Here is a 26,765-nt window from a genome sequence, read left to right as displayed (position 1 = left end):
GCGAAACGAAATTGGAACCATTGGATTGGATGGACGCTGGATGACGTGGCCTGCTAGTCACCATCGCCAGCTAGAGAGAGCTCTCTTGTATATTCCGGTACGGTACGGGCAAAGCGGATCGAAAAAAGGGTGGTGAATTCACGAGGCGAATTTTGGATTTTTCCCAAAAACCAAAACCAAAAAGACGGGTTGCTTCCAACGCAACGAACTGCCTTTCCCGTCAGACTGTGTTCAACGGGGGACGCTTGCGTCCCCCTCCCCTATTACTGTAGCAAGGATAGGGGCTACAGTGGCCCTCTATCCCCTACACCGCCTTCCTCTTCCTCCTCCTCTCCCCTCCCGATTTCTTCTCTCTCCCGCTAAATGGATGGGAACGCTACGGCGGAGACCGTCCCCCCTTCGGCTTCCTTGGCACACAAGCGCGCGCGCTCGGAAGACTCCGACGAAGGAGGTCGAGGCGATCCGCGGGCGAACCAACCGCCGCCGGACAAGGTACGCGTCGATCCGCCGTCGCCCCCGAATCGTTTGTCTGCGTTCGGCCGGCGACAAGAACTCGGGTTCGTCCACGCGAATCCGCCTTCATCCTTCCCGGACCGGCGACCCGGCCGATCCGTGCGAAGACGGCGGCGCCGCTCGTCTCTTTCCGCCGGGACGTCAGCTGCGGGGTCGAGGTCGAAGGGAGGTCATCCATTCTCCGATAGATCTACGCTCAGCCGATCTGCGTCGTTCGAGCTTCACGGTCCAAGGTACGCTCCGTCCGATCTCCAAGGTCTACACCTCGGATTCATCCGAGTTCCATTAAAACCGTACCTTGGATTACCATTAGGGTTTACATGTACTGTACTTCTTTGTGCGCTACGATTGATGTGTTCATCGCCTACTTTAACTAGTTAGGGTTGTGGTTAAGGCCGACATCCGATTCGCCTTTTGTTTATGCACATCAACCAAGTTTCATATTGTTTATGTACACATAGATCGCAACCTTACCTGAATCACGTATTGGTAAATGATCCGTGCTAATTAACTAACAAATTTATACTACGCATCATAGGAAACAATATTTAGACTATAGTGTCATTATTGTTTTCGTCGTCATGGTTTACTTAAGACTTTGTACCCACCCATTTGTGCAATTTCAATTCCTTTAAGATAGTTGTCGATTGTATGTTGTTTGATGAATTTTGGTGGGACAGAATTGCATGTTTATGTTGGTATTCGACGAACTCGGTAGCGTTAGCGTTTAAAGACCCAAACAGAACACCTTGTTCGTTCCATATCGAGTACTTTCAATTCGACGTAGTTCGTGTGTCTACGAATTGGACTCAGTGACCCTTTCATTTCTATTTGTCTTTCATTACATGACCAACCATTGTATGCAACTAACGAAACCTTTACTTATTATGCAGCTTGATTAAATTATTTGATTGTTTGACGTCCTCTTCAACTAATTAAGGTTCTAAATTCTTTTTCGCTATAGTACATAGTTTTTTATCAATTGCATAAGTCTGTCTCCATGAGTTCTGTCTGTGCTTTCATGTTTTTTGTGCAAGTTTAGGTTATTAGATGCAACCCACATACGTCCCATAGCTACGATACATGTGTACAAATACTTTACCAGTGCATAACATTTCAAGCAACATTAGTTTGCTAACAGCCATCAGCAGATTAGTTCAGTACATTGAAATATTAGTTTTTTCTATTGCTACCCACTGGTGTTTCGTAACTGGCATTAACAATTTAATTTGACCACTTAGGAACAAGACAGCAACCTAATTTTTTCATGTATGCACCTTGTCTAGCCAAGGAGGTCCTGTTTGAGGATACGAATCAAGATGAGCACCCATGATGCCAAAGTGTTGCAACACTTGGTCGTCAATCTTGCATCCTCTGTGGAATCTGGTGCTTTCAATATTAGAAGCTTTCTAGAAGAGGCATTCCGTCATTTGGGTGACGAGCATTACCTACTGAATGCTCTACTTGCAATTCGAAAGGAGGTAGACCTGCTGGAGCAGGACGCATTAGAGAGCAAAGCAAGGTCTGACCCAGAAAAGGAGAGGATGGAGGAACAAATTAACCTTGCGGAGCCTGTGCAGCCAGTGCCTAGACAAATTACTTTCACCCCCCCTTCCTCACCAGAATTGTATGAGGCCAGTGACAATGACTCCTACGACTCTGACAGGTCCACTAGGTATAGCATTTGGAACCTGTAATTGTGGTAACTCGACCTTTGTCGTAGTGCTAGAAATGCATCCAAATAAATTATGAACTTCTGTGTTCTGTCTTTGATGCATGCGTAACCGATGTAGTTCTGCTTCAAGCTAATGTTCCTTTTGTAAGAACCTTATGTCGTATGGTACTCCCTTTTATATGAATTTATGCGAATGTGTGCATCCTTATGCTCATTTTCTATTTTGTACTCCAAGTTTGTTATCTGTTGTCCAACTTAATGTATTTATGTATTTCATTCCAGAATGGCTGAGAACAACTCAAACACACCTTTTCGACCACCTGCTGCCTGCCCCAATTCAGGTAACCAAATGTTCCCCCCACCCTTGTGGGATCCTCAAATGTGGCAGGCCCAAGGTTTTGACCCAACACAGCCTAATATGTTTACTAATCCTACATCCCATATGACCAATCCTAACTGGTCCCAGGGACAGAATGACCCATCTCCATATACCTTTCGTACTCCATGGAACCCATATTTTGGTATGACCAATCCAGGGGGTCCTACAACACAAACATCCTTCGGTCAACCAACGTTTGTACCACCCATTCCATGTCCACAGGTTTCGACCCATGTTCCAATCCAGACTGACCCTATAAATTTGGAATCCGAAGCAGAACACAGTGTCCAGGAAGTGAACAGCCCTACCAAACCTTCTGATACACCTGGGACTTATAGGAGGACAAAGGAACAGAACTTCAAACCTGATGAAGACCTGTTGCTTTGCAAAACTTGGCTAGAGATTAGTAGTGACCCAGTTATTAGCACAGGGCAGAGGAAGGAGGGTTTGTGGGCTAGAATTGAGAAAAGGTACAATGAACTTAGAGGTGAGTTTCCTTTAAGGTTGAATAGGGCTCTGAGCAGCAGGTGGGACAAAATAAGAGCAGAAACAGGAAAATTTGCTGGATTCTATGCTAGAGTCTTAAGGGAAAACCAGAGTGGCCTCACAGATAACGACAAGGTACACTGATATTCATTTTGAGTAAATTTTGTATGAGAAGGTTTCTGTAATCGTACTGTTCTACGTTCACTGATGTCTGCATGTACATCTTGTGTAGACATCAAAAGCTGCAACTCTTTATGCAACGTCACAGAAAAAGCCATTTCATTTCATGCATTGCTGGACGCGACTTAAAAACGAACCGAAATGGGATGCCATGGTTCATGGAAGCCCCTGGAGAGGCACTGCGGGGACGGAGCCTGGCCGTAGTCTTACACCGACAGGCTCTGTTAATGAAGTTGAATATGATGAAGGTGGTTCAAGAGGGAAGAGACCATTAGGACGTGACTCCGCGAAAGCTTCAAGGAAGAAGTCAATGTCCAGTTCATCTCAGTCTACTGACTATCTTTCAAAAATCCATGACATGCAAGTAGCAAGGTTCAAGCAAAGTGCAGAAAAATCAGACCTAAAGCAGCAGAACATTGAGTTCATGAAGGAAGTTGAACTGAAGAAGTTGGAGGTTCAATCCAAGGAAATACTAGTACAGGAAAAAAAATTGATGATGGAAGATTGGAATAAAAAAGACGAAGAGCTCAACAAACTTTATGCTATGGACATGGATGCGTTACCTGATGAATTGCGAGCTGTTTACATCGCAAGGAGAAAAGCTTTAATCGAATATTTCATCAACAATCCTGTGTGACGACTAGTACTGTGTTTCATAAGGTGTTTGTCACCTTTGTATCGGCTTACCGTGCTCCTATGAGTTTGGACATGTCTATTTTAGAGTGGTTGAACAATTCCTTAGTTGTTTGAGTTCATCAGCTTGTTTTTTGAACATTGTTTATTTTCACATAATTGATATTCATAATAAGGATTCTGATACATGACTTCTAGTTTGGAAACTTATGCAACTTATTTGTACCAGAGGCATTACACTTAGAAGGAACTATCACTTCTCTACCAGGTTCATACATACCACCTACGACATCTAGTCCTGGTACACAACGTTGACTTCATAATTGAAAGTGAACAACATTGGTGTAGCACATCCTTTGGAAACAAGGCATCAACCCATGGAGCCTCGACGAGCCCACAGGTGTTCTATGAGGTTGTGCTGTAAAGACAAGTAAGTTGCCTGACATGTGATGTCCTGGTCGGGATCGTTTGGTAACTCTGAGCGGATATGATTGTGAAGCCACTCGTTGCGGACCTCAGGAGTATTGTTACACGGCTCTGGTGGCCCAGAGGGGCCAATGAAGTCCACATTTGCTGCACCATCTCCTTCGTCCTCGACAATCATGTTGTGCATAATAATGCAAGCAGTCATCATGTCTGCAAGGTGATTACGATCCCAACCATAAGCGGGTCCACGTAGAACAGCCCACCTTGCCTGCAAAACTCCAAATGCTCGCTCAATGTCTTTTCGACAACTCTCTTGCTTGGTTGTAAAGTGAACCTTTTTTTCCTCAAATGCGTGGCATTTAGCTTTTACAAAGGTAGGCCAATTTGGATATATGCCATCTGCTAAGTAGTATCCGAAATTGTAAGTGGTCCCATTAATAGTGAAGTGCACTGGTGGCATCGTCCCATTACGTAACGGATCAAACACAGGTGACCGATGAAGCACGTTCAGATCATTGTTGGTACCAGGCATTCCAAAGAAGGCATGCCAAATCCACAAATCGTACCCAGCGACTGCCTCTAGTATCATTGTTGGTCTCGAATTGCGCCCACAAAACTGTCCGCGCCATGCAGTAGGACAGTTGCGCCATTCCCAATGCATACAATCGATAGAGCCTAGCATACCCGGAAACCCCCTGTCGGCGTTTACACGTAGTATGCGAGCAATGTCGTCGTGGTTAGGGATACGAAGGTATCGTTCGCTAAAGCAAGAGATGATTGCGCGACAAAAACGGATAAGGCAGTCCCTAGCGGTAGTCTGTCCAATCTGTATGTACTCATCTACCGCATCGGTTGGTAACCCATACGCAAGGATACGCAATGCAGCACAAACCTTTTGCAATGGACCAAGCCCTGCTAAACCGGTTGCATCACAACGAATAGTGAAGTATTCGTCTTCTCGCTGAACGGCACGAAGGATACGTAGGAACAAAGGACGATGCATCCGAAACCTGTACACGATAATAAAGCAAAAAATTAACAAAACAAACGTAGAAATGAAAGTAAAATCATAACTTACGAAATGTACCTTCGGCGAAAGACATGTGATGGATACACAGGATTAGGTCCGAAGTAGTGATGTTTGATGAGATTTTCTCCAGCAGCGTGGTTCCTATGGATAACTCGGCGAGGCAATGAGGAGCGCCTACGCCGCGTGCTCGTGTCTCCTACTACAAGGTGCTCAACATGTTGGGCTAGCAAGAAGGTATCGATCTCATCGTCGGAATCGTCGGATGACGAGGAGAACACAAGGCTTTTCAGTGACTCCATGACGACCTAAACTACGAGTCGTACTACGGACTTGTTAAGGAATGGCGGATGATATAGAAGAGGTGAGTGTGTAGATGAATGGAGCATGTGCCCAGGGTACCTTATTTATAGGTGCCCTAGGTGTGTGAAGGAAGCCAGACGGTCGTGGCTTCCGGTACAAGCCAGTCGTGTCGTGCAAGCCAGTCGTGTCGTGTACTAGAAGAATGAAAATTTGTATTTCTTAAAAACATAAAATCGTACCGTATTTATACTAACGTATGAATAGTAATTATTAAGTTCACTAATTACATGTCGACCAAAATTCGCCCGTGTACTAAGCAAATAATAAATAATAACAATTTAAAGATTTCATGGTAGTTGAGTTAGTTGATGAGGAAAATATATAATATTGGTGTGGTGGGGTATAGAGGATTGTTATAGGGGGAACCGCTGTAGAGCGTGGATATATAGGGGGAGAGAGATTGCTGACGTGGCACGTGAGTGAGATATAGTGGGACAAATTTAGGGGGAACCGCTGAAGACAGTCTCAGCAGCAGCAGCAGCTGCTGCCTGCTGCTGTCTAGTCCATCTTCATCCTCCCCATCGCCCGACTGGATTTCTCCCCCGAATTCGCACCTCCCCCCTCACTTCGCTGTGTCTCATCAACGCCGGCATCACCGCGAGGACTGGGCCAGCTCTCCCTCCCTTTCTCCTCCCTCCGCCTTCATTGCTGACGGCGACGACTGGGCGAGCTCTACCGCCGCTCTGCGCTAGGTGCCCAGGTCTTCCTCGGGCACTTCACCGGCGACGAGCACCCATCAGGTGTGCCCACCCCCTTCCTTTCTCTTCCTGATATGCGAAACTGAGCGCTCAAACCCTAATGTAAGCTAGTATCTGGTTATTTGTATTTGGATCTCATCCGATTACAAAGTATATACATGTATTATGCCTACTAACTAAAGGTTCTTCCGCACCAAAAAAATAAATAAATAAATAAATCGGGTGTACATGTTCCAACCCCTGGTGTCAAACAGCCTACCTCGCAGTTATGGCATCTGTAGCGTCACAACCAGCTGCAGATATTTCTCTGGTCACATGTGGAGTAGAATGTACAATTGGGGGCATGGAGGGAAGTGGGCAGTCCACATGCGATCTCCGGCCTATTGGATGGGGGCATTTGGTACACCAGATCAGTAGTAACTGTCGACAAAACCAGTCTATCATGCTGTTGGATTAGGCCGGCGAATGAACCATCCTTATGTCTAGACAGTTAAAGCGCCCCCTCCTCATTTTTGTCAGGCTCGTGTACCATTTTCTGTTCTGGAGTTCAGTATCAGATAAGACGCCTCATACCATGTTCTCGGCTTCTTGCAATAATATGCCATGCACAAATAGTAGGTTCTGTAGCTTTCAGGAGCACACGGTCGCTGCCAATTGGGTGGAAGGACTCAGTAGACTGGATCAGTTAGTATCTGTCAGGGAAGCCCATTTTATCATGCTGTCGTATTCAGCGGGTCTTGTCCTACGTCTAAGAACGAATTATCCTTGCGCTAGAATGCTAGATAAAGAAAGGGTCCTTCCTGATTTTGGTTGGTTTGTGTATCACTTTTCTTTTGGAGTTCCATTATCAGATATGGCACCACATATCATGTTCTGGCAATAAATGTTGTGCACAGATAGTAATTTTGTAACTGTCAGGGGCACGTTTTCATGATATGCCAAATTGAGATCACGTGAGTTTAGGTACTATGTCAGAAAGTGTGAATATTTATTTCATTCCATTAAAAATAACAAGCCAATTGCCTGTAATTTCGGATCGTCTTTTAACAGGAGCGAAATGGACGAGGCTGTTCCTGCTTTGGCTACCGGCCAAGCTTCAACCGACGCCGTGACAGAGCAGCCTGTGAATGTGTACATATGGGACATGGATGAGACACTCATTTTGCTCAAGTCACTTCTGGATGGCTCATATGCTGGGGCTTTTGATGGCCTCAAGGATCATGAGAAAAGTACTGAAATAGGAAAGCGATGGGAGAACCTCATTCTTGAACTCTGTGATGAGCACTTCTTTTATGAGGAGGTCAGTTAGCACCTAAACTCAATACTGCCATAGATGCTAACTACCTACTAGATCATGGACAAATGGTACACCATTTATATTTTCCAGAACTACATACATATCATTATTGTACACAAATTTCTTAGTATTATCCCTTTGGAAGCTACTTTCGGTTTCCTGTAGATGAAATTTTCCATGACATTGTACTTCACATCATTCATCTAGCTTGCCTGCTCATTCACTGCCTATTGTTTCTTTCACTGTTCTGTATAAGTCATTTAGCTGCTTGTTTTTTTGGGACATGCTGTTTCTCTTTTCTGTGCCCATCTCTCTTTTTTTTCAACTGATCTGGTCGTTCTCGCACTAATGCAGATTGAGAACTACAATGAACCCTATCTCAATGCCTTGAATGAATATGACGATGGGAGAGACTTGACCTCATATGATTTTGAGGCTGACTGTTTTAGTTCACCATATGATGATGCGAACAAAAAGAAGCTTGCTTACAGGCATCGTGCTATTGGAGAGAAATATGCAAAGGTATCAATTTGTCACAAGAATTACCTTATCTTGCAATATTTTCTTTAAAGAGTTTCCTTCATAAGCTGATTCAGCTTGGTATCTAATTTTTTTCCTTGTGGTGTTCATGTTATTGCATTTCTACTTGATATGGAAAGTTACATGACAGAAGGGCAGGCCTGGTATAGTGGTGTTGAGTCACCAGGTCACGGGTTTAAAGCAGCCTCTCCGCATTTGTGGGGGGAAGGCTTGCCTCGGTTTATCGCTTTCATAGACCTCACTTATGTGGGAGCCTTCGGCACTAGGTCTGCCATTTTTTTATGGAAAGTTAGATTACAACCTTGCAACAGGAACTCTATGAATGTATTCAAGAACGAACCTTGTAAATTTATAGCAGGATGCGGTGCTCAGATCACTGTTGTAGTGAACTACTGTAACTCTCATGTCATTTCTTGAGAATGAAATGTACATCCTATTTGATTAGATGTGTGCCTACGGTAAGGAGAGTGTTTTCTGTGTAATATGCATCCACTTGTCTGTATACTTATGAGTTGCTACACTGCCAATTGGGTTTTGAGTATAATCTTATATCAAGATGGAAGCTGGGAAATATGTCAAAAGTCAGCCATCTTGTAGATTACAGTATTAGGAGCAGCTGAACTTTCTAGCTTGATCTCTTAAACATACGAAGGCCCCCTTCCACAAAATTCACTGGTGCAGCATGCATTGCTGAGGCCTTCGTGTGAGGAAGTTTTGGTTTTATTAGAAGAAAATAGTTTTGTAATGGTAAGTAATCGGATCTGAAAAATTCAGTACTGAAAATATTTTTGGAGCAACATTATCATCAGATGAGAACCTTTCTGTTGCTTTTTGTATTATTCTTATGTCATTCCATTGCTTTTGTGACAATACTTTTATATCAATGGGATGTCCGTGATTGCTAAATGGGGTTATTTTTGTGCTTCCAGGGTTTGGAAAAGGTTCTGGACGGACACATGGTCAAAGTCTGCAATGATCAGTACAGTTTGACTGACAAATATACTGATGGCTGGCTGTCTTCAGGTATTCTCGTTTGAACTAGTTTTTTTTATATTTTTATTTAGTTTTGATATTGACAATAGGCATGTTTCATCTCCAAAATGTTGTGCTTCTGATTTTTCTAATGTGAGTTATTGTAGAAAAGTATTAGGTCTTTAACTTTTGTTGATGAAACCAAATATAAGCTATTATCTAAGCTATAAGAGCTTACAAAAGAGGACAACCTTACAGGGTCCCAAGGTATGACATAATAATTTAGTATGAATACAGCCCTCATCTGTTTTACAATATGTGTCCGGCGTCCTGGAGATTGTTGCTTCCATTAGCGAACTGAAGAATTTGTCTATCGTTTTTTTGCCATTAGTCTCTATGAATGAAGTACTTGGATTGCTATGGAGGGTTCATTGTGTTAAGAGTTGAATTGACGTTTGACCACCAATTCAGTATATCTATTACTTCATAATAGTTTAATCCTTGCACCTGTTACCTTGGTCACAGCTTTCTCCCCTACTGATATCGTCGAGTCTCTGCTGACACTCTTGTTAGCCCAATAGCCTTTTCCCCACCAATGAAAAGGGTGGTCTAAACACTGAACTGTAGATTTAGCTTGGCTTGTGGTTGGCTTGGACAGTTGGACTAGTATCTGCACTTAATTTAAGTCTTATCCTTTTATTGTTAGATTCTTGAACATTATTATCTTGTTCTGCAGCTCATAAGTTACTGGAAGAAGCATTGGGCAAATCAGCATCAGCACCTTCAGCCAACTCTTCAAGCATCAACTGCATAGTTACATCAGGGTCACTGATTCCAAGCCTTGCCAAATGTTTGCTGTATCACCTGGATGATGTGGTCTCATCTGAGAACGGTATGCTAATTCCTCCAGTTTTTCCTTGAAGCACTTACTTCCTGTTGTATATGGCGCTTCGCAAGCCACGAATCAGATTAGTGATGTTGGCTTTCTCTGTTTGACGAAATGTTGTCCATGGCATTATGGCAAATAACATTACTAATCTATCTGCTAGTTGCATTATTTGCGTCACACCATACATAAAGTCCATGTGGTTAGTTGTAAACTAGCACACGAAGCTGGCATAACAGTTTGCTTGTGTTTTGCAGTCTACAGCTCATGGGAAGTGGGTAAGCTGCAGTGCTTCAAATGGATCAAGGAGCGCTTCGACGGTCCAAACGTCCGCTTCTGTGCAATCGGTGATGGCCACGAGGAGTGCAGTGCTGCGCAGGTCATGAAATGGCCATTCATCAAGATCGAGTTCCGCCCTGAAGCCCATCACAGGTTCCCTGGCCTAGACTTGCCCACAGTGCAGACCTACATGGATGTGATATACGAGTCATCGAGCAAAGATGGTTGACCGACGATTGATGTCGATTCTGTTTTCTCCTCTGACCTCCACCACCCATGGAGCTATTGTTTGAGGAAACTGTAAGCAAAGAGATGTCGTGGGAAAGGAACGTGTCGTCCTCCCTAGATCTTTCACCTTGGCGAATTAGGAGGCAGGTGTGATAAATAAGAGTCTTGCTAGTTCGTCGTCGTCGTCCATGTTGTCATAGATCCTGTCTTGTGTGTTCATGTTACTGTGATGCAGGCAATGGTGTGTTGTGTCCGGGCGTTATTTCCTGTGTTGTGCTTTGCCAATTTGCCAGCTTCAGTTTATGTGTATATGCTTTTTAGGCTGTCTTCGGCAGATCGTGTAAAATAGGGGACGTGACAGTGTAGATGACACCGTTTAACTTGTTTTTAAAATGAAGTTTGAAATATACACACATCATAGTTCATCATCAGGAGGCAGGCGGCAATACCGATGCAGCTATGCTAGTTAGGTCGAGCTTCAGTCATGGCGCTATTGTTTCAGTCAGATTGAGGTTATGAAATTTGTGGTGACAAAATACTTCAGTTTTGTTTAGCTAATATATAAATTGGTCCGCTGTAATTCCCATACATACACTGGCAGGACGCAATCCATGTTTTCTTAATTTTTCCATTTCGGTTCGATTTAACAAACAGGAAAAGGTATCAATTCTTCAATCTTCGTAGTAATATTTGTCTGCCCACTAGTTTATTTTTAAACTAAACAGCGATAAATAAAAAAGAACGAACATAGTAGCTTACTTCGTAAGATCCTAACTGTAAATCCACTGGGAATCACGATGGTCTACAAAACCATACTTTGGCTAACATTTTTAGTGCACCATTTCAAGTAGAAATGGTTATATTTGATGGCAATACATTTTACATGACGGTCTTAGTAGTAGCAGCAGAGTCAACGTTTTTTTTTCATTTTTATGCAAATTACAAAAATATAGCATATCCTTGCTAAATTTGAAAATAACCTATTGTCGTTTTCTAGTTGCTACTATATTTTAGGACATTTACATTAATATAGGGTCAAGATTCCTAAGGCCATGTTCGTTTTGTGCCTGTTTGGTTCACTACCTCAGTTGCCACACTTTGCCTAACTTTTCTGCCTAAGGTTAGTTATTCAATTCGAACGACTAACCTTAGGCAAAGTGTGGCACATTTAGCCACAAACCAAACAGGCCCCTACAAGTCAAAATCTTCTCCAATCCTTTCCAATCCCCCTCAATCCCTATGATTTTGGGATCAAACGAACATGGCCTAAAGGATTAACTGGAAAAAAAAATAGTCCGTCTCAACACCATTCTCTATACGACGGTTAACTGTATTTATTGTCCCTTCTATTTGGAAGGGTTGTACACCCCTTTTAGCTATTGGTGGTCAAAACATTTAAGAAGTTTGACTTCAGATAAATTGAAATCATTTTTTATGCAACAGGCACAAGCAACAAGACTAGCAGAGGCAGAGCCATCTTCTCCCCCAACGGCCGGGGTGAGTGGCGACCCTTGCCCTTGTGGCTCGGGATGACCAAAATTAACAGTTTTCATTTTCCAAGCAGAAAGTTTGGTTTCTGTTTTATGAACACCGAATTCTTCTAGCACCTAAGAGCAAGTCCAGTAGTTCTCTAATGGACTTCCTAAATCAACAATTTAAGTAGTTAACACAAAAACTCATCTCCAACAGTTCTTTAAATGAACTTTCTAAATTTAATAACTTCTCACCTAACCTTATTTCCTCTCTACATTTGGCAACTATTTAGCAACTCCCTAAACAAAAATGTTTACTGCATTATGTAGATAATGAAAGTAATTGATAACATTTGTGACTTTATTTTTTTATGTGGATAGATACAAAACAAAACTGTAACCTATATTTAGAGAACTATTAGAGAACTCACATTTTTTTACTCCCAAAGTTATTTAGCAACTTATTAAATCTGTGATTTAGAGAGCTAAAATTTACATAACTATTGGAGTTGCTCTAACAAATCGCACCAAAACAATTAAACAAACCAATAAAACCGAATGGACAGCCCTTTCAAATTGTGATTGTCAGGGATGAGGTGTGTCTAAAATTCCAACTTGCCTTGACCACTCCGTTTTTTGTTGAGCTGGGATATGGTAGCCTGGCATTCCTAATTTTGGACCTCTAGCTTAAAAGCGAAAAAATACCCCTGCAGGAATATAAGGCGAGATCTACTGGGACTTCAGGAAATTCCGCTAAAAGTTTCCATGATCTGTACAACATGAAGTACTCAAGCTACTTAAACGACGAACCAATGCCTGATGCTACATCGGAAATGGAGCAGGTTGGAATACCCAGGCCATTTTGTTGCAACCTTGTAGGCCGTCGCAAAAAATGCTTTGGTAAAGCTATTGAAAATAAATCAACCAAGAGATAAAGCAGATGAATATGATGATTTATTTTACCAAGGTTCAGTTCTAAAGAACCTAATCCCCGTTGAGGAGGTCACAAAGACCGGGTCTATTTTAACCATTTCCCTCTCTCAAACAGTCGCTTAGACCGAGTGAGCCTTCTTCCTTAATCTCACGAGTCACTAAGACCTCGTAAGGACCACCACACACTTGGTGTCTCTTGCCTCGCTTACAAAGCACTTGAGAATAAGAGTGGGAAAAGAAGAAAGACAATCTAAGAAACAAGAGCTCAAAAGAACACAAAATCTCTCTCTCACAAGTCATTAAGTGTTTGAGATGAATTTGGTACTTGGAGAGGCTTTAATCTTTTGAATTGTGTCTAAGAGTGAATGCTAGAGCTCTTGTATTGAATGTGATGTTCAGAAATCTTGGATACTTGAAGTTGTGGTGGTTGGGGGTATTTATAGCCCCCAACCACCAAGGTAGCCGTTGGGAGGCTGCTGACGATGGGCGCATCGGACAGTCCGGTGCGCCACCGGACAGGCACTATGCGCTGTCCGGTGCGCCACTGAAAGGGAAATAGGGTTAAACCTTTTTTTAAATGGTTTTGGTGGTTGAATTGCCCAACACAAATAATTGAACTTAACTAGTTTGCTCTAGATTATAAATTCTACAGGTGTCAAAGATTCAACACAAACCAATAAAAAGGTCCAAGATAGGGTTCAAAAAGAAAGTAGCAAAACCAACCGAAGGTTGCCCTGGTTTGGCACACCGGACTGTCCGGTGCACCAGAGAGATCAACTCTGAACTGCTCAGCTTCGGGTTTTTGGAGAGCCACTCCGCTATAATTCACCGGACTGTCCGGTGTTGCACCAGACTGTCCGGTGTGCCAAGCGGAGCAACAGCTACTGCACCAACGGTCGTTTGCAAAAGTGAACAGTGAACAGTACAAGGACAACGCGCGCAGAGTCAGAGCAGCGCCAGAAGGCGCACCGTACAGTGAACAGTGACTGTCCGGTGCACCACCGGACTGTCCGGTGGCTCAATCTGTCAGAGCTCCAACGGTCGAACCCTAACGGTTGGGTGACGTGGCTGGCGCACCGGACTGTCTGGTGCGCCCATCGACAGACAGCCTCCCCAACGGCCATTTTGGTGGTTGGGGCTATAAATACCCCTAACCACCACCACTTCAAGGCATCCAAGTTTTCAGCCATTGCATTCAATACAAGAGCTCTAGACTTCACTCCAAGACACAAATCAAGAGATCAAATCCTCTCCAAGTCCACATTCACTCCAAACATTTAGTGACTAGTGAGAGAGAGATATTTGTGTTCATTTGAGTTCTTGTCGCTTGGATCGTTTTTCTTCTTCCCATTCTTGTTCTCAACACCTTTGTAATCAAAGCAAGATACACCAAGTTGTGGTGGTCCTTATGTGGTCTAAGTGACCCATTTGATTGAGGAGAAAAGCTCACTCGGTCTAGGTGACCGTTTGAGAGAGGGAAAGGGTTGAAAGAGACCCGGTCTTTGTGACCACCTCAACGGAGAGTAGGTTTGCAAGAACCAAACCTCGGTAAAACAAATCACAGTGTCATCCGCTCTATTTCCTTGGTTGATTTGTTTTCGCCCTCTCTTTCAGACTCGATTATATTTCTAACGCTAGCCCAGTTTGTAGTTGTGCTTAAAGTTTATAAATTTTAGATTTGCCTATTCACCCCCCATTAGGCGACTTTCAATTGGTATCAGAGCCCGGTACTTCATTAGAACCTAACCGTTTGATGTGATGTCAGGAGATCACACCAAGAGGGAGATGGTAACCGATGAGAAGCCCGTCACAAGCCACGAGAAGGCTCCATCAAAGGAGTCCGGCAACAAGAAGAGGGAGGAATCACCTCCCCGCGTCAAGTCACACCGGAGTGGCGACAAGAAGAAGAAAATGAAGAAAGTGGTCTACTACGAGACCGATTCTTCGTCGCCTTCCACCTCCGGCTCCGACACGCTGTCCATCACTTCTAAGCGCCATGAGCGCAAGAAGTTTAGTAAGATCCCCTTACGCTATCCTCGCATTTCCAAACGCACTCCTTTACTTTCCGTCCCACTAGGCAAACCACCGGTTTTGACGGTGAAGATTATTGTATGTGGAGTGATAAAATGAGGCACCATCTAACCTCACTCCACGCTAGCATTTGGGACATTGTTGAGTTTGGAGCGCAGGAACCATCCGTGGGGGATGAAGGCTATGACTCGGACAAGGTAGCCCAAATCCGGCACTTCAACTCCCAAGCCACTACTATACTCCTCGCCTATCTAAGTCGAGAGGAGTATAATAAGGTGCAAGGGTTGAAAAGTGCCAAAGAGATTTGGGACGTACTAAAGACCGCGCACGAAGGAGATGAGGTGACCAAGATCACCAAGCGGGAAACGATCGAGGGGGAGCTCGGTCGATTCATGCTCAACCAAGGGGAGGAGCCACAAGCCATGTACAACCGGCTCAAGACCTTGGTGAAACAAGTGCGCAACCTTGGGAGCACAAAATGGGATGACCATGAAATGGTCAAGGTTATTCTAAGATCACTTGTTTTTCTTAATCCTACTCAAGTACAATTAATTCGTGGTGATCCTAGATACAAGCTAATGTCTCCCGAGGAAGTTATAGGAAAGTTTGTGAGCTTTGAATTGATGATCAAAGGCTCCAAAAAAATCATCGAGCGAGGCGCCACCTCCACACCCGAGGTGCAACCCGTCGCATTCAAAGCGAAGGAGGAGAAGAAAGAAGAGTCTACGTCAAGTAGGCTCCCCATCGACACCTCCAAGCTCGACAACGAGGAGATGACGCTCATCATCAAGAGCTTCTGCCAAATCCTCAAGCAAAGGAGGGGGAAGGATTACAAGCCCCGCTCCAAGAAAGTGTGCTACAAGTGTGGTAAGCCTGGTCATTTTATTGCTAAATGTCCATTATCTAGTGATAGTGACAGGGGCAACGACAAGAAGGAAAAGAGGAAGGAAAAGAAGAAATGCTACAAGAAGAAGGGTGGCGATGCCCACGTGTATCGGGAATGGGTCTTCGATGAGAGCTCCACCGACTCCTCCTTCGACGAGGACGCCGCCAACATCGCCGTCAACAAGGGTCTCCTCTTCCCCAACGTCGGCCACAAGTGCCTCATGGCAAAAGACGGCAAAAAGAAGAAGGTAAAATCTAGAGCTTCTACTAAATATGCAACATCTAGTGATGAGGCTAGCTATAGTGATGATGAGGATGACTTGCTTATACTTTTTGCCAACCTTAACATGCAACAAAAGGAGAAGTTAAATGAATTGATTAGTGTTATTCATGAGAAGGACAAACTTTTGGATAGCCAAGAGGACTTCCTTATTAAGGAAAACAAAAAGCATGTTAAAGTAAAAATGCTTATGCTCAGGAAGTAGAAAAATGTGAAAAATTAACTAGTGAGCTTAGCATTTTCCATGACACTATCTCTAACCTTAGAATTGAGAATGCCAAATTAATTGCTAAGGTGGAAAAATTAAATGTTTGTGATGATTCTCTTGTCAACCTTAAAAATGATAATGCTAGTTTGATTGTTAAGATTGACAAGTTGAATGAATCACTTTCTAGCCTTAAGATTGAGAATGATAAATTAATGTCTAAGGCTAAAGATTTAAATATTTGCAATGTTTCTATTTCCAATCTTAGAGATGAGAATGCCATGTTACATGCTAAGATTGATGAATTAAATGCTTGCAAACCCTCTACATCCACCGTTGATCATGTTTCTATTTGCATGAGATGTAGAGATATTAATGTTGATGCTATTCATGATCACCTAGCTTTAATTAAACAACAAAATGATCACATAGCACAACTAACTAGCAAAATTAATGAGCATGAAATGGAAAATGAAAAATTTAAATTTGCTAGAAGTATGCTTTATAGTGGGAGACGCCCTGAAATTAAGGATGACATTGGCTTCCAACAGGGAGACAATGTCAAGCTTAATGCCCCTAAGAGATTGTCTAATTTTGTTAAGGGCAAGGCTCCCATGGCTCAGGATAACGAGGGTTACATTTTATATCCTGCTGGTTATCTGAGCACAAAATTAGGAGAATTCATGCTAGGAAACCTCATAATGTTTCACTTCATGCTTTTATGTATAAAAATGAGGCTTCTAGCTCTAGGCAATCAACCCATGTTAAATTGCCTAAAAAGAAATCTCCTACTGCATCAAATGAGCCTATTGTTTCATTTAAGACTTTTGATGCTTCATATGTTTTAACTAACAAATCAGGCAAAGTAGTTGCCAAATATGTTGGGGCCAAACACAAGGGCTCAAAGACTTGTGTTTGGGTACCCAAGGTGCTTGTTTCTAATGTGAAAGGACCCAAGACCATTTGGGTACCTAAGAACAAGGCCTAAATTTGTTTTGTAGGTTTATGCATTCGGGGGCTCAAGTTGGATCATTGATAGCGGGTGCACAAACCACATGACAGGGGAGAAAAGAATGTTCTCCTCCTATGAGAAAAACCAAGATCCCCAAAGAGCTATCACATTCGGGGATGGAAATCAAGGTTTGGTCAAAGGACTTGGTAAAATTGCTATATCTCCTGACCATTATATTTCCAATGTTTTTCTTGTAGATTCTTTAGATTACAATTTGCTTTCTGTTTCTCAATTATGCAAAATGGGTTACAACTGTCTTTTTACGGATATAGGTGTTACTGTCTTTAGAAGAAGTGATGATTCAGTAGCATTTAAGGGAGTATTAGAGGGTCAGCTATACTTAGTTGATTTTAATAGAGATGAACTCGATACTTGCTTAATTGCTAAGACTAATATGGGTTGGCTCTGGCATCGCCGACTAGCCCATGTTGGGATGAAGAATCTTCACAAGCTTCTAAAGTGAGAACACATTTTGGGACTAACCAATGTTCATTTTGAGAAAGATAGGGTTTGTAGCACATGTCAAGCAAGGAAGCAAGTTGGTACCCATCATCCACACAAGAACATCATGACGACCGACAGGCCGCTTGAGCTACTCCACATGGACCTATTCGGCCCGATAACTTACATAAGCATCGGCGGGAGTAAGTATTGTCTTGTAATTGTGGATGACTATTCTTGCTTCACTTGAGTGTTCTTTTTGCAGGATAAATCTCATACCCAAGAAACCTTAAAGGGATTCTTGAGACGGCCTCAAAATGAGTTCGGCTTAAGAATCAAAAAGATTAGAAGCGACAATGGAATGGAGTTCAAGAACTCTCAAATAGAAGGCTTTCTTGAGGAGGAGGGCATCAAGCATGAGTTCTCTTCTCCCTACACACCACAACAAAATGGTGTAGTGGAGAGGAAGAATAGAACTCTACTTGACATGGCGAAGACCATGCATGATGAGTACAAGACCTCGGCCCGATTTTGGGCGGAAGCAATCAACACCGCTTGCTACGCCATCAACCGTCTCTACCTTCACCGAATCCTCAAGAAGACATCCTATGAACTCCTCACCGGTAAAAAGCCCAATGTTTCATATTTTAGAGTCTTTGGTAGCAAATGTTTTATTCTTGTTAAAAGAGGTAGAAAATCTAAATTTGCTCCTAAGACTGTAGAAGGCTTTTTACTTGGTTACGATTCAAACACAAGGGCATATAGAGTCTTTAACAAGTCCACTGGACTAGTTGAAGTTTCTTGTGACATTGTGTTTGATGAGACTAATGGCCTCAACTAGAGCAAGTTGATCTTGATGAGCTAGATGATGAATAGGATCCATGCGTCACGCTAAGGAACATGTCCATTGGGGATGTGTGTCCTAAGGAATCCGAAGAGCCTCCACAAGCACAAGATCAACCATCATCTTCCATTCAAGCATCTCCACCAACTCAAGATGAAGAACAGGCTCAAGATGATGAAGAAGAAGATCAAGAAAATGAGCCACCTCAAAAGAAGGACAATGATCAAGGGGGAGATGACAATGATCAAGACAAGGAAGATGATCAGGGTCCAAGACCGCCACACCCAAGAGTCCACCAAGCGATTCAAAGAGATCACCCCGTGAACACCATCCTCGGCGATATTCATAAGGGGGTAACCACTCAATCTCGTGTCGCTCATTTTTGTGAACATTGCTCTTTTGTGTCTTCTATTGAGCCATACAGGGTAGAAGACGCACTAAGAGATTTGGATTGGGTGTTGGCTATGCAAGAAGAACTCAACAACTTCACGAGGAATGAGGTATGGCATCTTGTTCCACGTTCTAACCAAAATGTTGTAGGAACCAAGTGGGTATTCTGCAACAAGCAAGATGAGCATGGTGTGGTGACAAGGAACAAAGCCCGGCTTGTGGCCAAGGGATATTCACAAGTCGAAGGTTTGGATTTTGGTGAAACCTATGCACCCGTAGCTAGGCTTGAGTCAATTCGTATATTACTTGCCTATGCTACTTACCATGGCTTTAAGCTTTATCAAATGGACGTGAAAAGTGCCTTCCTCAATGGACCAATCAAGGAAGAGGTCTATGTTGAGCAACCTCCCGGCTTTGAAGATAGTGAGTACCCTAACCATTTTTACAAACTCTCTAAGGCGCTTTATGGGCTCAAGCAAGCCCCAAGAGCATGGTATGAATGCCTAAGAGATTTCCTTATCACTAATGGCTTCAAAGTCAAAAAAGCCGATCCTACACTCTTTACTAAAACTATTGCAAATGATTTATTTGTATGCCAAATTTATGTTGATGATATCATATTTGGGTCTACTAACAAATCTACTTGTGAAGAGTTTAGTAGGATCATGATTCAAAAATTCGAGATGTCTATGATGGGGGAGTTGAAGTACTTCCTAGGATTTCAAGTGAAGCAACTCCAAGAGGGCACCTTCATCAGCCAAACCAAGTACATTCAAAATATACTTACCAAGTTTGGAATGAAGGATGCCAAGCCCATCAAGACACCCATGGGAACCAATGGGCATCTCGACCTCGACACAGGAGGTAAATCCGTAGATCAAAAGGTATACCGGTTGATGATAGGATCTTTACTCTATTTATGTGCATCTTGACCGGATATTATGCTTTCCGTATGCATGTGTGCAAGATTCCAAGCTGATCCTAAGGAAGTTCACCTTAGGGCCGTGAAACGAATCTTGAGATATTTAGTTCATACTCCTAAGTTTGGTCTTTGGTACCCCAAGGGATCCACTTTTGATTTAATAGGTTATTCAGATGCTGATTGGGCAGGGTGTAAAATTGATAGACATCAGGGACTTGTCAGTTCTTGGGAAGATCCCTGGTGTCTTGGGCTTCAAAGAAACAAAATTCAGTAGCTCTTTCTACCGCCGAAGCCGAGTATATTGCGGTAGGCCATTGTTGCGCGCAATTGCTTTGGATGAGGCAAACCCTCAGGGACTATGGCTACAAATTTAGCAAAGTCCCTCTTCTATATGATAATGAGAGTGCAATCCGCATGGAGGATAATCCTGTTGAACACAGCCGGACTAAGCACATAGCCATTCGGTATCACTTTTTGAGGGATCACCAACAAGGGGGGATATCGAGATTGCTTATGTTAGCACCAAAGATCAATTAGCCGATATCTTTACCAAACCACTAGATGAGAAACCTTTACCAAACTGAGGAATGAGCTAAACATTCTTGATTCTCGGAATTTCATTGATATTTTGCACACATAGCTCATTTATGTACCTTTGATCATATCTCTTTCATGTGCTATGACTAATGTGTTTTCAAGTAAATTCTCATGCCAAGTCATAGATTGAAAGGGAAATGGAGTCCTCGGCGAAGACAAGGCTTCCACTCCACTCTACCGGTATTATTTACCCTTCGCCGTCACTCCGCATCACTCTCCACTTTGGTATAATCTTCACTCATATTCATTTGTACCATTAGGGAGAAAGTAAAAGGGCTCTAAAGCCTCCGTTTTTGGCGATTAATGCCAAAGGGGGAGAGAGTATTAGCCCAAAGCAAAAGGACTGCACCACCACGCCAATTTCAAAAATTTTCGAAACAAAGTTGTTTTCAATTGGTATCTTTGAAATTAGTATTCCTCTAAGAAATTCTATCTCAATTGGTATCTATATTTTAAAGGAGGAGTTTTTCAAAAAATTGATATCTAAAATATTTGATCTTCTTTCAAATGGTAAAACCCCTCTTGAACACTAAGAGGAAAATTTCATTAAGGGGGAGTTTTGTTTAGTCAAAGGAAAAGCATTTGAAACAGGGGGAGAAAATTTCAAATCTTGAAAATGCTTCTTTCAATCTTATTCATATACCTTTGGCTTTTTTGCAAAAAGACTTTGAAAGGAATTTCCAAAAGAATTTGCAAAAACAAAACAAGTGGTGCAAATGTGGTCCAAAATGTTAAAACAAAGAAAGCAATCCATGCATATCTTATGAAAGTTTAAATTGGTTTAATTCCAAGCAACCTCTGCACTTACCTTATGCAAACTAGTTCAATTCTGCACTTATATATTTGCTTTGGTTTGTGTTGGCATGAATCACCAAAAAGGGGGAGATTGAAAGGGAAATAGGGTCAAACCTTTTCCTAAATGATTTTGGTGGTTGAATTGCCCAACACAAATAATTGGACTAACTAGTTTGCTCTAGATTATAAGTTCTACAGGTGCCAAAGGTTCAACACAAACCAATAAAAAGGTCCAAGATAGGGTTCAAAAAGAAAGGAGCAAAACCAACCGAAGGCTACCTTGGTCTGGCGCACCGGACTGTCCGGTGAGCCACCGGACAGTGTCCGGTGCACCAGGAAGATCAACTCTGAACTGCTCAGCTTCGGGTTTTTTGGAGAGCCACTCCGCTATAATTCACCGGACTGTCCGGTGTGCCAAGCGGAGCAACGGCTACTGCGCCAACGGTTGTCTGCAAAAGTGAACAGTACGCAGACAGCGCGCAGAGTCAGAGCAGCGCCAGAAGGCGCACCAGACAGTGAACAGTGACTGTCCGGTGGCTCAATCTGTCAGAGCTCCAACGGTCGAACCCTAACGGTTGGGTGACGTGGCTGGTGCACCGGACTGTCCGGTGCGCCCATCGACAGATAGCCTCCCCATCGGCCATTTTGGTGGGTGGGGCTATAAATACCCCCAACCACCACCACTTCAAGGCATCCAAGTTTTCAGGCATTGCATTCAATACAAGAGCTCTAGACTTCACTCCAATACACAAATCAAGAGATCAAATCCTCTCCAAGTCCACATTCACTCCAAACATTTAGTGACTAGTGAGAGAGAGATATTTGTGTTCATTTGAGTTCTTGTCGCTTGGATCGTTTTTCTTCTTCCCATTCTTGTTCTCAACACCTTTGTAATCAAAGCAAGAGACACCAAGTTGTGGTAGTCCTTGTGTGGTCTAAGTGACCCATTTGATTGAGGAGAAAAGCTCACTCGGTCTAGGTGACCGTTTGAGAGAGGGAAAGGGTTGAAAGAGACCCGGTCTTTGTGACCACCTCAACGGAGAGTAGGTTTGCAAGAACCGAACCTCGGTAAAACAAATCACCGTGTCATCCGCTCTATTTCCTTGGTTGATTTGTTTTCGCCCTCTCTTTCGGACTCGATTATATTTCTAATGCTAACCCGGCTTGTAGTTGTGCTTAAAGTTTATAAATTTCAGATTTGCCTATTCACCCCCTCTCTAGGCGATTTTCAGCCGCCACGTCACCCAACTGTTAGGGTTCTAGAGCAGTTGACCGTTGGCGCCTTTGTCTTCTTGTGGCACCGGACAGTCTGGTGGTGCACCGGATAGTCCGGTGCCCCTCTGACTCGCTGCTCTGACTTCTATCGCGCACTGTTTGCTCACTGTAGCTCCTGTCAGAGTCGACCGTTGCGCGAGTTAGCCGTTGCTCCGCTGGAAAACCGGACAGTCCTGTGAATTATAGTGGAGCGCGCCTGCGTTTTCCCGAGAGTTGCTGGTTGACCCTTGTACGGTTCTGGTGCACCGGACAATGTCCGGTAGCACACCAGACAATACGGTGCGCCAGACCACAGCACACTCAGTTCTTTGCTCCGGTTCAATTTAGTCCCTAACTTGAATCTTTTATTGGTTTGTGTTGAACCTTATGCACCTGTAATACATGAGTTCTAGAGAAAACTAGTTAGTCCATTTGTTTGTGTTGGACATTCAACCACCAAAATTATTTATAGGAAAAGGTTAACCCTATTTCCCTTTCAATCTCCCCCTTTTTGGTGATTGATGCCAACACAAACCAAAGCAAATAATAAGTGCAGAAATGTAACTAGTTTGCATTTAGAATGTGCATAGGTTACTTGTAGTTAAATCAATTGATAATCTTATTAGATATCAATGGATTGCTTTTCTTTTTATTTAACATTTTGGACCACATTTGCACCACTTTTTTTGCAAATCCTTTTGGAAAATCTTTTCAAAATATTTTGCAAATAGTCAAGTTATATGAATAAGATTGCAAGAAGCATTTTCAAGATTTGAATTTTCTCCTCCTGTCTCAAATGCTTTTTCCTTTGACTAAATAAAACTCCCCCTGAATGAAATTATGCTCTTAGCTTTCAAGAGGGTTTTTGAAATAGATACCAATTTGAAAAAAAGATACCAATAAATTAGATACCAACTGAAATTTTACTTAAATCAAGTGAATCATAGATACCAATTGAGAATTTGCCAAATATTCGAATTTTTTTGAAATTGGTGGTGGTGCAGTCCTTTTGCTTTGGGCTTAATATTCTCTCCCCCTTTGGCATTAATCGCCAAAAACCAAGACTTTGAGAGCCCTTTAATACTTTCTCCCCATTGGTACAAGTAAATAAGAGTGAAGGATTATACAAATTAAGAGTGTGGAGGAACAACGACAAAGGGTAAATGATACCGTCAGAGATGGAGTGGAGCCTTGTTCTTTGCCGAAGACTCCATTTCCCTTTCAATCTACGACTTACTATAGAAATATACTTGAAAATACATTAGTCGTAGCCTTGGTACAAGAATGATAAGAAATATGCATTTGCACCAAATGAAAGAGATATGATCAAAGGTATACAAATGAGCTATGTGTGCAATGTTTCAATCAAAATTCCGAGAATCAAGTATATTTAGCTCATTCCTAAGTTTGCTAAAGGTTTTCTCATCTAATGACTTGGTAAAGATATTGGCTAATTGATTTTTGGTGTTTACATAAGCTATTTTGATATCCCCCTTTGTTGGTGATCTCTCATAAAGTGATACCGAATGTCTATGTCCTTAGTGCGGCTGTGTTCAATAGGATTATCCACCATGCGGATTGCACTCTCATTGTCACATAGGAGAGGGACTTTGCTCAATTTGTAGCCATAGTCGCTGAGGGTTTGCCTCATCCAAAGTAATTGCGCACAACAATGACCTGCGGCAATGTACTCGTCTTCAGCGGTGGAAAGAGCTACTGAGTTTTGTTTCTTTGAAGCCCATGACACCAGGGATCTCCCCAAAAACTGACAGGTCCCTGATGTGCTCTTCCTATCAATTTTACACCCTGCCCAATCGGCATCGGAATAACCTATTAAATCAAAAGTGGATCCCTTGGGGGTACCAAAGTCCAAACTTAGGAGTGTAAACTAAGTATCTCATGATTCTCTTTACGACCCTAAGGTGAACTTCCTTAGGATCGGCTTGGAACCTTGCACACATGCATACAGAAAGCATAATATCCGGTCGAGATGCACATAAGTAGAGTAAAGATCCTATCATCGATCGGTATACCTTTTGATCTACGGATTTACCTCCCGTGTCGAGGTCGAGATGCCCATTTGTTCCCTAGGTGTCTTGATGGGTTTGCCATCCTTCATCCCAAACTTCTTAAGTATGTCTTGAATGTACTTTGTTTGACTGATGAAGGTGCCATCTTGGAGTTGCTTGATTTGAAATCCAAGGAAATACTTCAACTCCCCTATCATAGACATCTCGAATTTTTGTATCATGATCCTACTAAACTCTTCACAAGTTGATTTGTTAGTAGATACAAATATAATATCATCAACAAAAATTTGGCATACAAACAAATCTTTGGCGACAATTTTAGTAAAGAGAGTAGGATCAGCTTTGCCGACTTTGAAGCCATTAGTGATAAGGAAATCTCGCAGGCATTCATACCATGCTCTTGGGGCTTGCTTGAGCCTATAAAGTGCCTTTGAGAGTTTATACACATGGTTAGGATACTCACTATCTTCAAAGCCGGGAGGTTGCTCAACATAGACTTCTTCCTTGGTTGGTCCATTGAGGAAGTCACTTTTCACGTCCATTTGATAAAGCTTAAAGCCATGGTAAGTAGCATAGGCAAGTAATATACGAATTGACTCAAGCCTAGCTACGGGTGCATAATTTTCATCAAAGTCCAAACCTTTGACTTGTGAATAATCTTTGGCCACAAGTCGGGCTTTGTTTCTTGTCACCACACCATGCTCGTCTTGCTTGTTGTGGAATACCAATTTGGTACCTACAACATTTTGGTTAGGACGTGGAACTAAATGTCATACCTCATTCCTCGTGAAGTTGTTGAGTTCCTCTTGCATTGTCAGCACCCAATCCGGATCTCTTAGTGCATTCTCTACCCTGTATGGCTCAATAGAGGAAACAAAAGAGTAATGTTCATAGAAATGAGCAACTCGAGATCTAGTGGTTACCCCCTTATGAATGTCACCAAGGATGGAGTTCACAGGGTGATCTCGTTGAATTGCTTGGTGGACTTTTGGGTGTGGCGGTCTTTGACCCTGAATTTCTTGATCATCTTACTTGTCTTCATTATCTTCATCTCCCCTTGATCATCGTCCTCCTCTTGAGGTGGCTCATCTTCTTGATCTTCATCTTTATCATCTTGATCCTTATCCTCATCTTGGGTAGGTGGAGATGCTTGAATGGAAGATGACGGTTGATCTTGTGCTTGTGGAGGCTCTTCGGATTCCTTAGGACGCACATCCCCAATGGACATCCTTAGCGCGACGCATGGAGCCTCTTCATCATCTAGTTCATCAAGATCAACTTGCTCCATTTGGGAGCCATTAGTCTCATCAAACATAATGTCACAAGAAACCTCAACCAATCCAGTGGATTTGTTGAAGACTCTATATGCCCTTGTGTTTGAGTCATAACCAAGTAAAAAGCCTTCTACAACTTTAGGAGCAAATTTAGATTTTCTACATCTTTTAACAAGAATAAAGCATTAACTCACAAAGACTCTAAAATATGAAACATTGGGCTTTTTACCGGTGAGGAGTTCATATGATGTCTTCTTGAGGATTCGGTGAAGATATAGCCGATTGATGGAGTAGCAGACGGTGTTAATCGCCTCAACCCAAAACCGGTCCGGTGTCTTGTACTTATCAAGCATGGTTCTTGCCATGTCCAAAAGAGTTATATTCTTCCTCTCCACTACACCATTTTGTTGAGGTGTGTAGGGAGAAGAGAACTCATGCTTGATGCCCTCTTCCTCAAGAAAACCTTCAATTTGAGAATTCTTGAACTGCATCCCATTATCGCTTCTTATCTTTTTAATCCTTAGTCCAAACTCATTTTGAGCCCGTCTTAAGAATCCTTTTAGGGTCTCTTGGATTTGTGATTTTTCCTGTAAAAAGAACACCCAAGTGAAGCGAGAATAATCATCCACAATAACAAGACAATACTTACTCCCGCCGATGCTTATGTAAGCGATCGGGCCGAATAAATCCATGTGGAGTAGTTCGAGTGGCCTGTCAGTCGTCATTATATTCTTGTGTGGATGATGAGTGCCAACTTGCTTTCCTGCTTGGCATGCGCTACAAACCCTGTCTTTCTCAAAATGAACATTTGTTAGTCC

The 26,765-nt window shown here is 42.6% G+C and overlaps 3 protein-coding genes and 1 pseudogene across 3 annotated transcripts; 3 read left to right on the top strand and 1 right to left on the bottom strand.

Annotated features, from left to right (window-relative positions):
* Nucleotides 1-290: 290 nt before the first annotated feature.
* LOC103641337 (uncharacterized) lies at nt 291-4,052 on the top strand. The gene is made up of 3 exons (XM_008664694.3): nt 291-746; nt 2,471-3,188; nt 3,286-4,052. Exons 1-3 carry the CDS (start codon nt 364-366, stop codon nt 3,868-3,870), a joined length of 1,686 nt encoding a protein of 561 aa, XP_008662916.1. The 5' UTR covers nt 291-363; the 3' UTR covers nt 3,871-4,052.
* On the bottom strand, nt 4,011-5,682 carry LOC109943006 (uncharacterized). The gene is made up of 2 exons (XM_020545709.2): nt 5,380-5,682; nt 4,011-5,302 (listed from the first exon to the last, which is right to left on the bottom strand). Exons 1-2 carry the CDS (start codon nt 5,619-5,621, stop codon nt 4,237-4,239), a joined length of 1,308 nt encoding a protein of 435 aa, XP_020401298.1. The 5' UTR covers nt 5,622-5,682; the 3' UTR covers nt 4,011-4,236.
* Nucleotides 5,683-6,187: 505 nt separating this feature from the next.
* On the top strand, nt 6,188-11,012 carry LOC100283254 (uncharacterized). Its single transcript, NM_001156156.2, has 6 exons — nt 6,188-6,422; nt 7,431-7,680; nt 8,032-8,199; nt 9,147-9,240; nt 9,926-10,081; nt 10,333-11,012. Exons 2-6 carry the CDS (start codon nt 7,438-7,440, stop codon nt 10,581-10,583), a joined length of 912 nt encoding a protein of 303 aa, NP_001149628.2. The 5' UTR covers nt 6,188-6,422; nt 7,431-7,437; the 3' UTR covers nt 10,584-11,012.
* The window catches only part of LOC109942853 (RNA polymerase II-associated protein 3-like), a 58,626-nt pseudogene continuing 42,491 nt past the window's right edge, over nt 10,631-26,765 (top strand).

This window comes from Zea mays, chromosome 10, assembly GCF_902167145.1.
Source record: "Zea mays cultivar B73 chromosome 10, Zm-B73-REFERENCE-NAM-5.0, whole genome shotgun sequence".
Classification (NCBI taxonomy): Eukaryota; Viridiplantae; Streptophyta; class Magnoliopsida; order Poales; family Poaceae; genus Zea; species Zea mays.
Note: the sequence above shows the minus strand (reverse complement) of the source record. Positions and strands in the feature narration are given on the sequence as shown.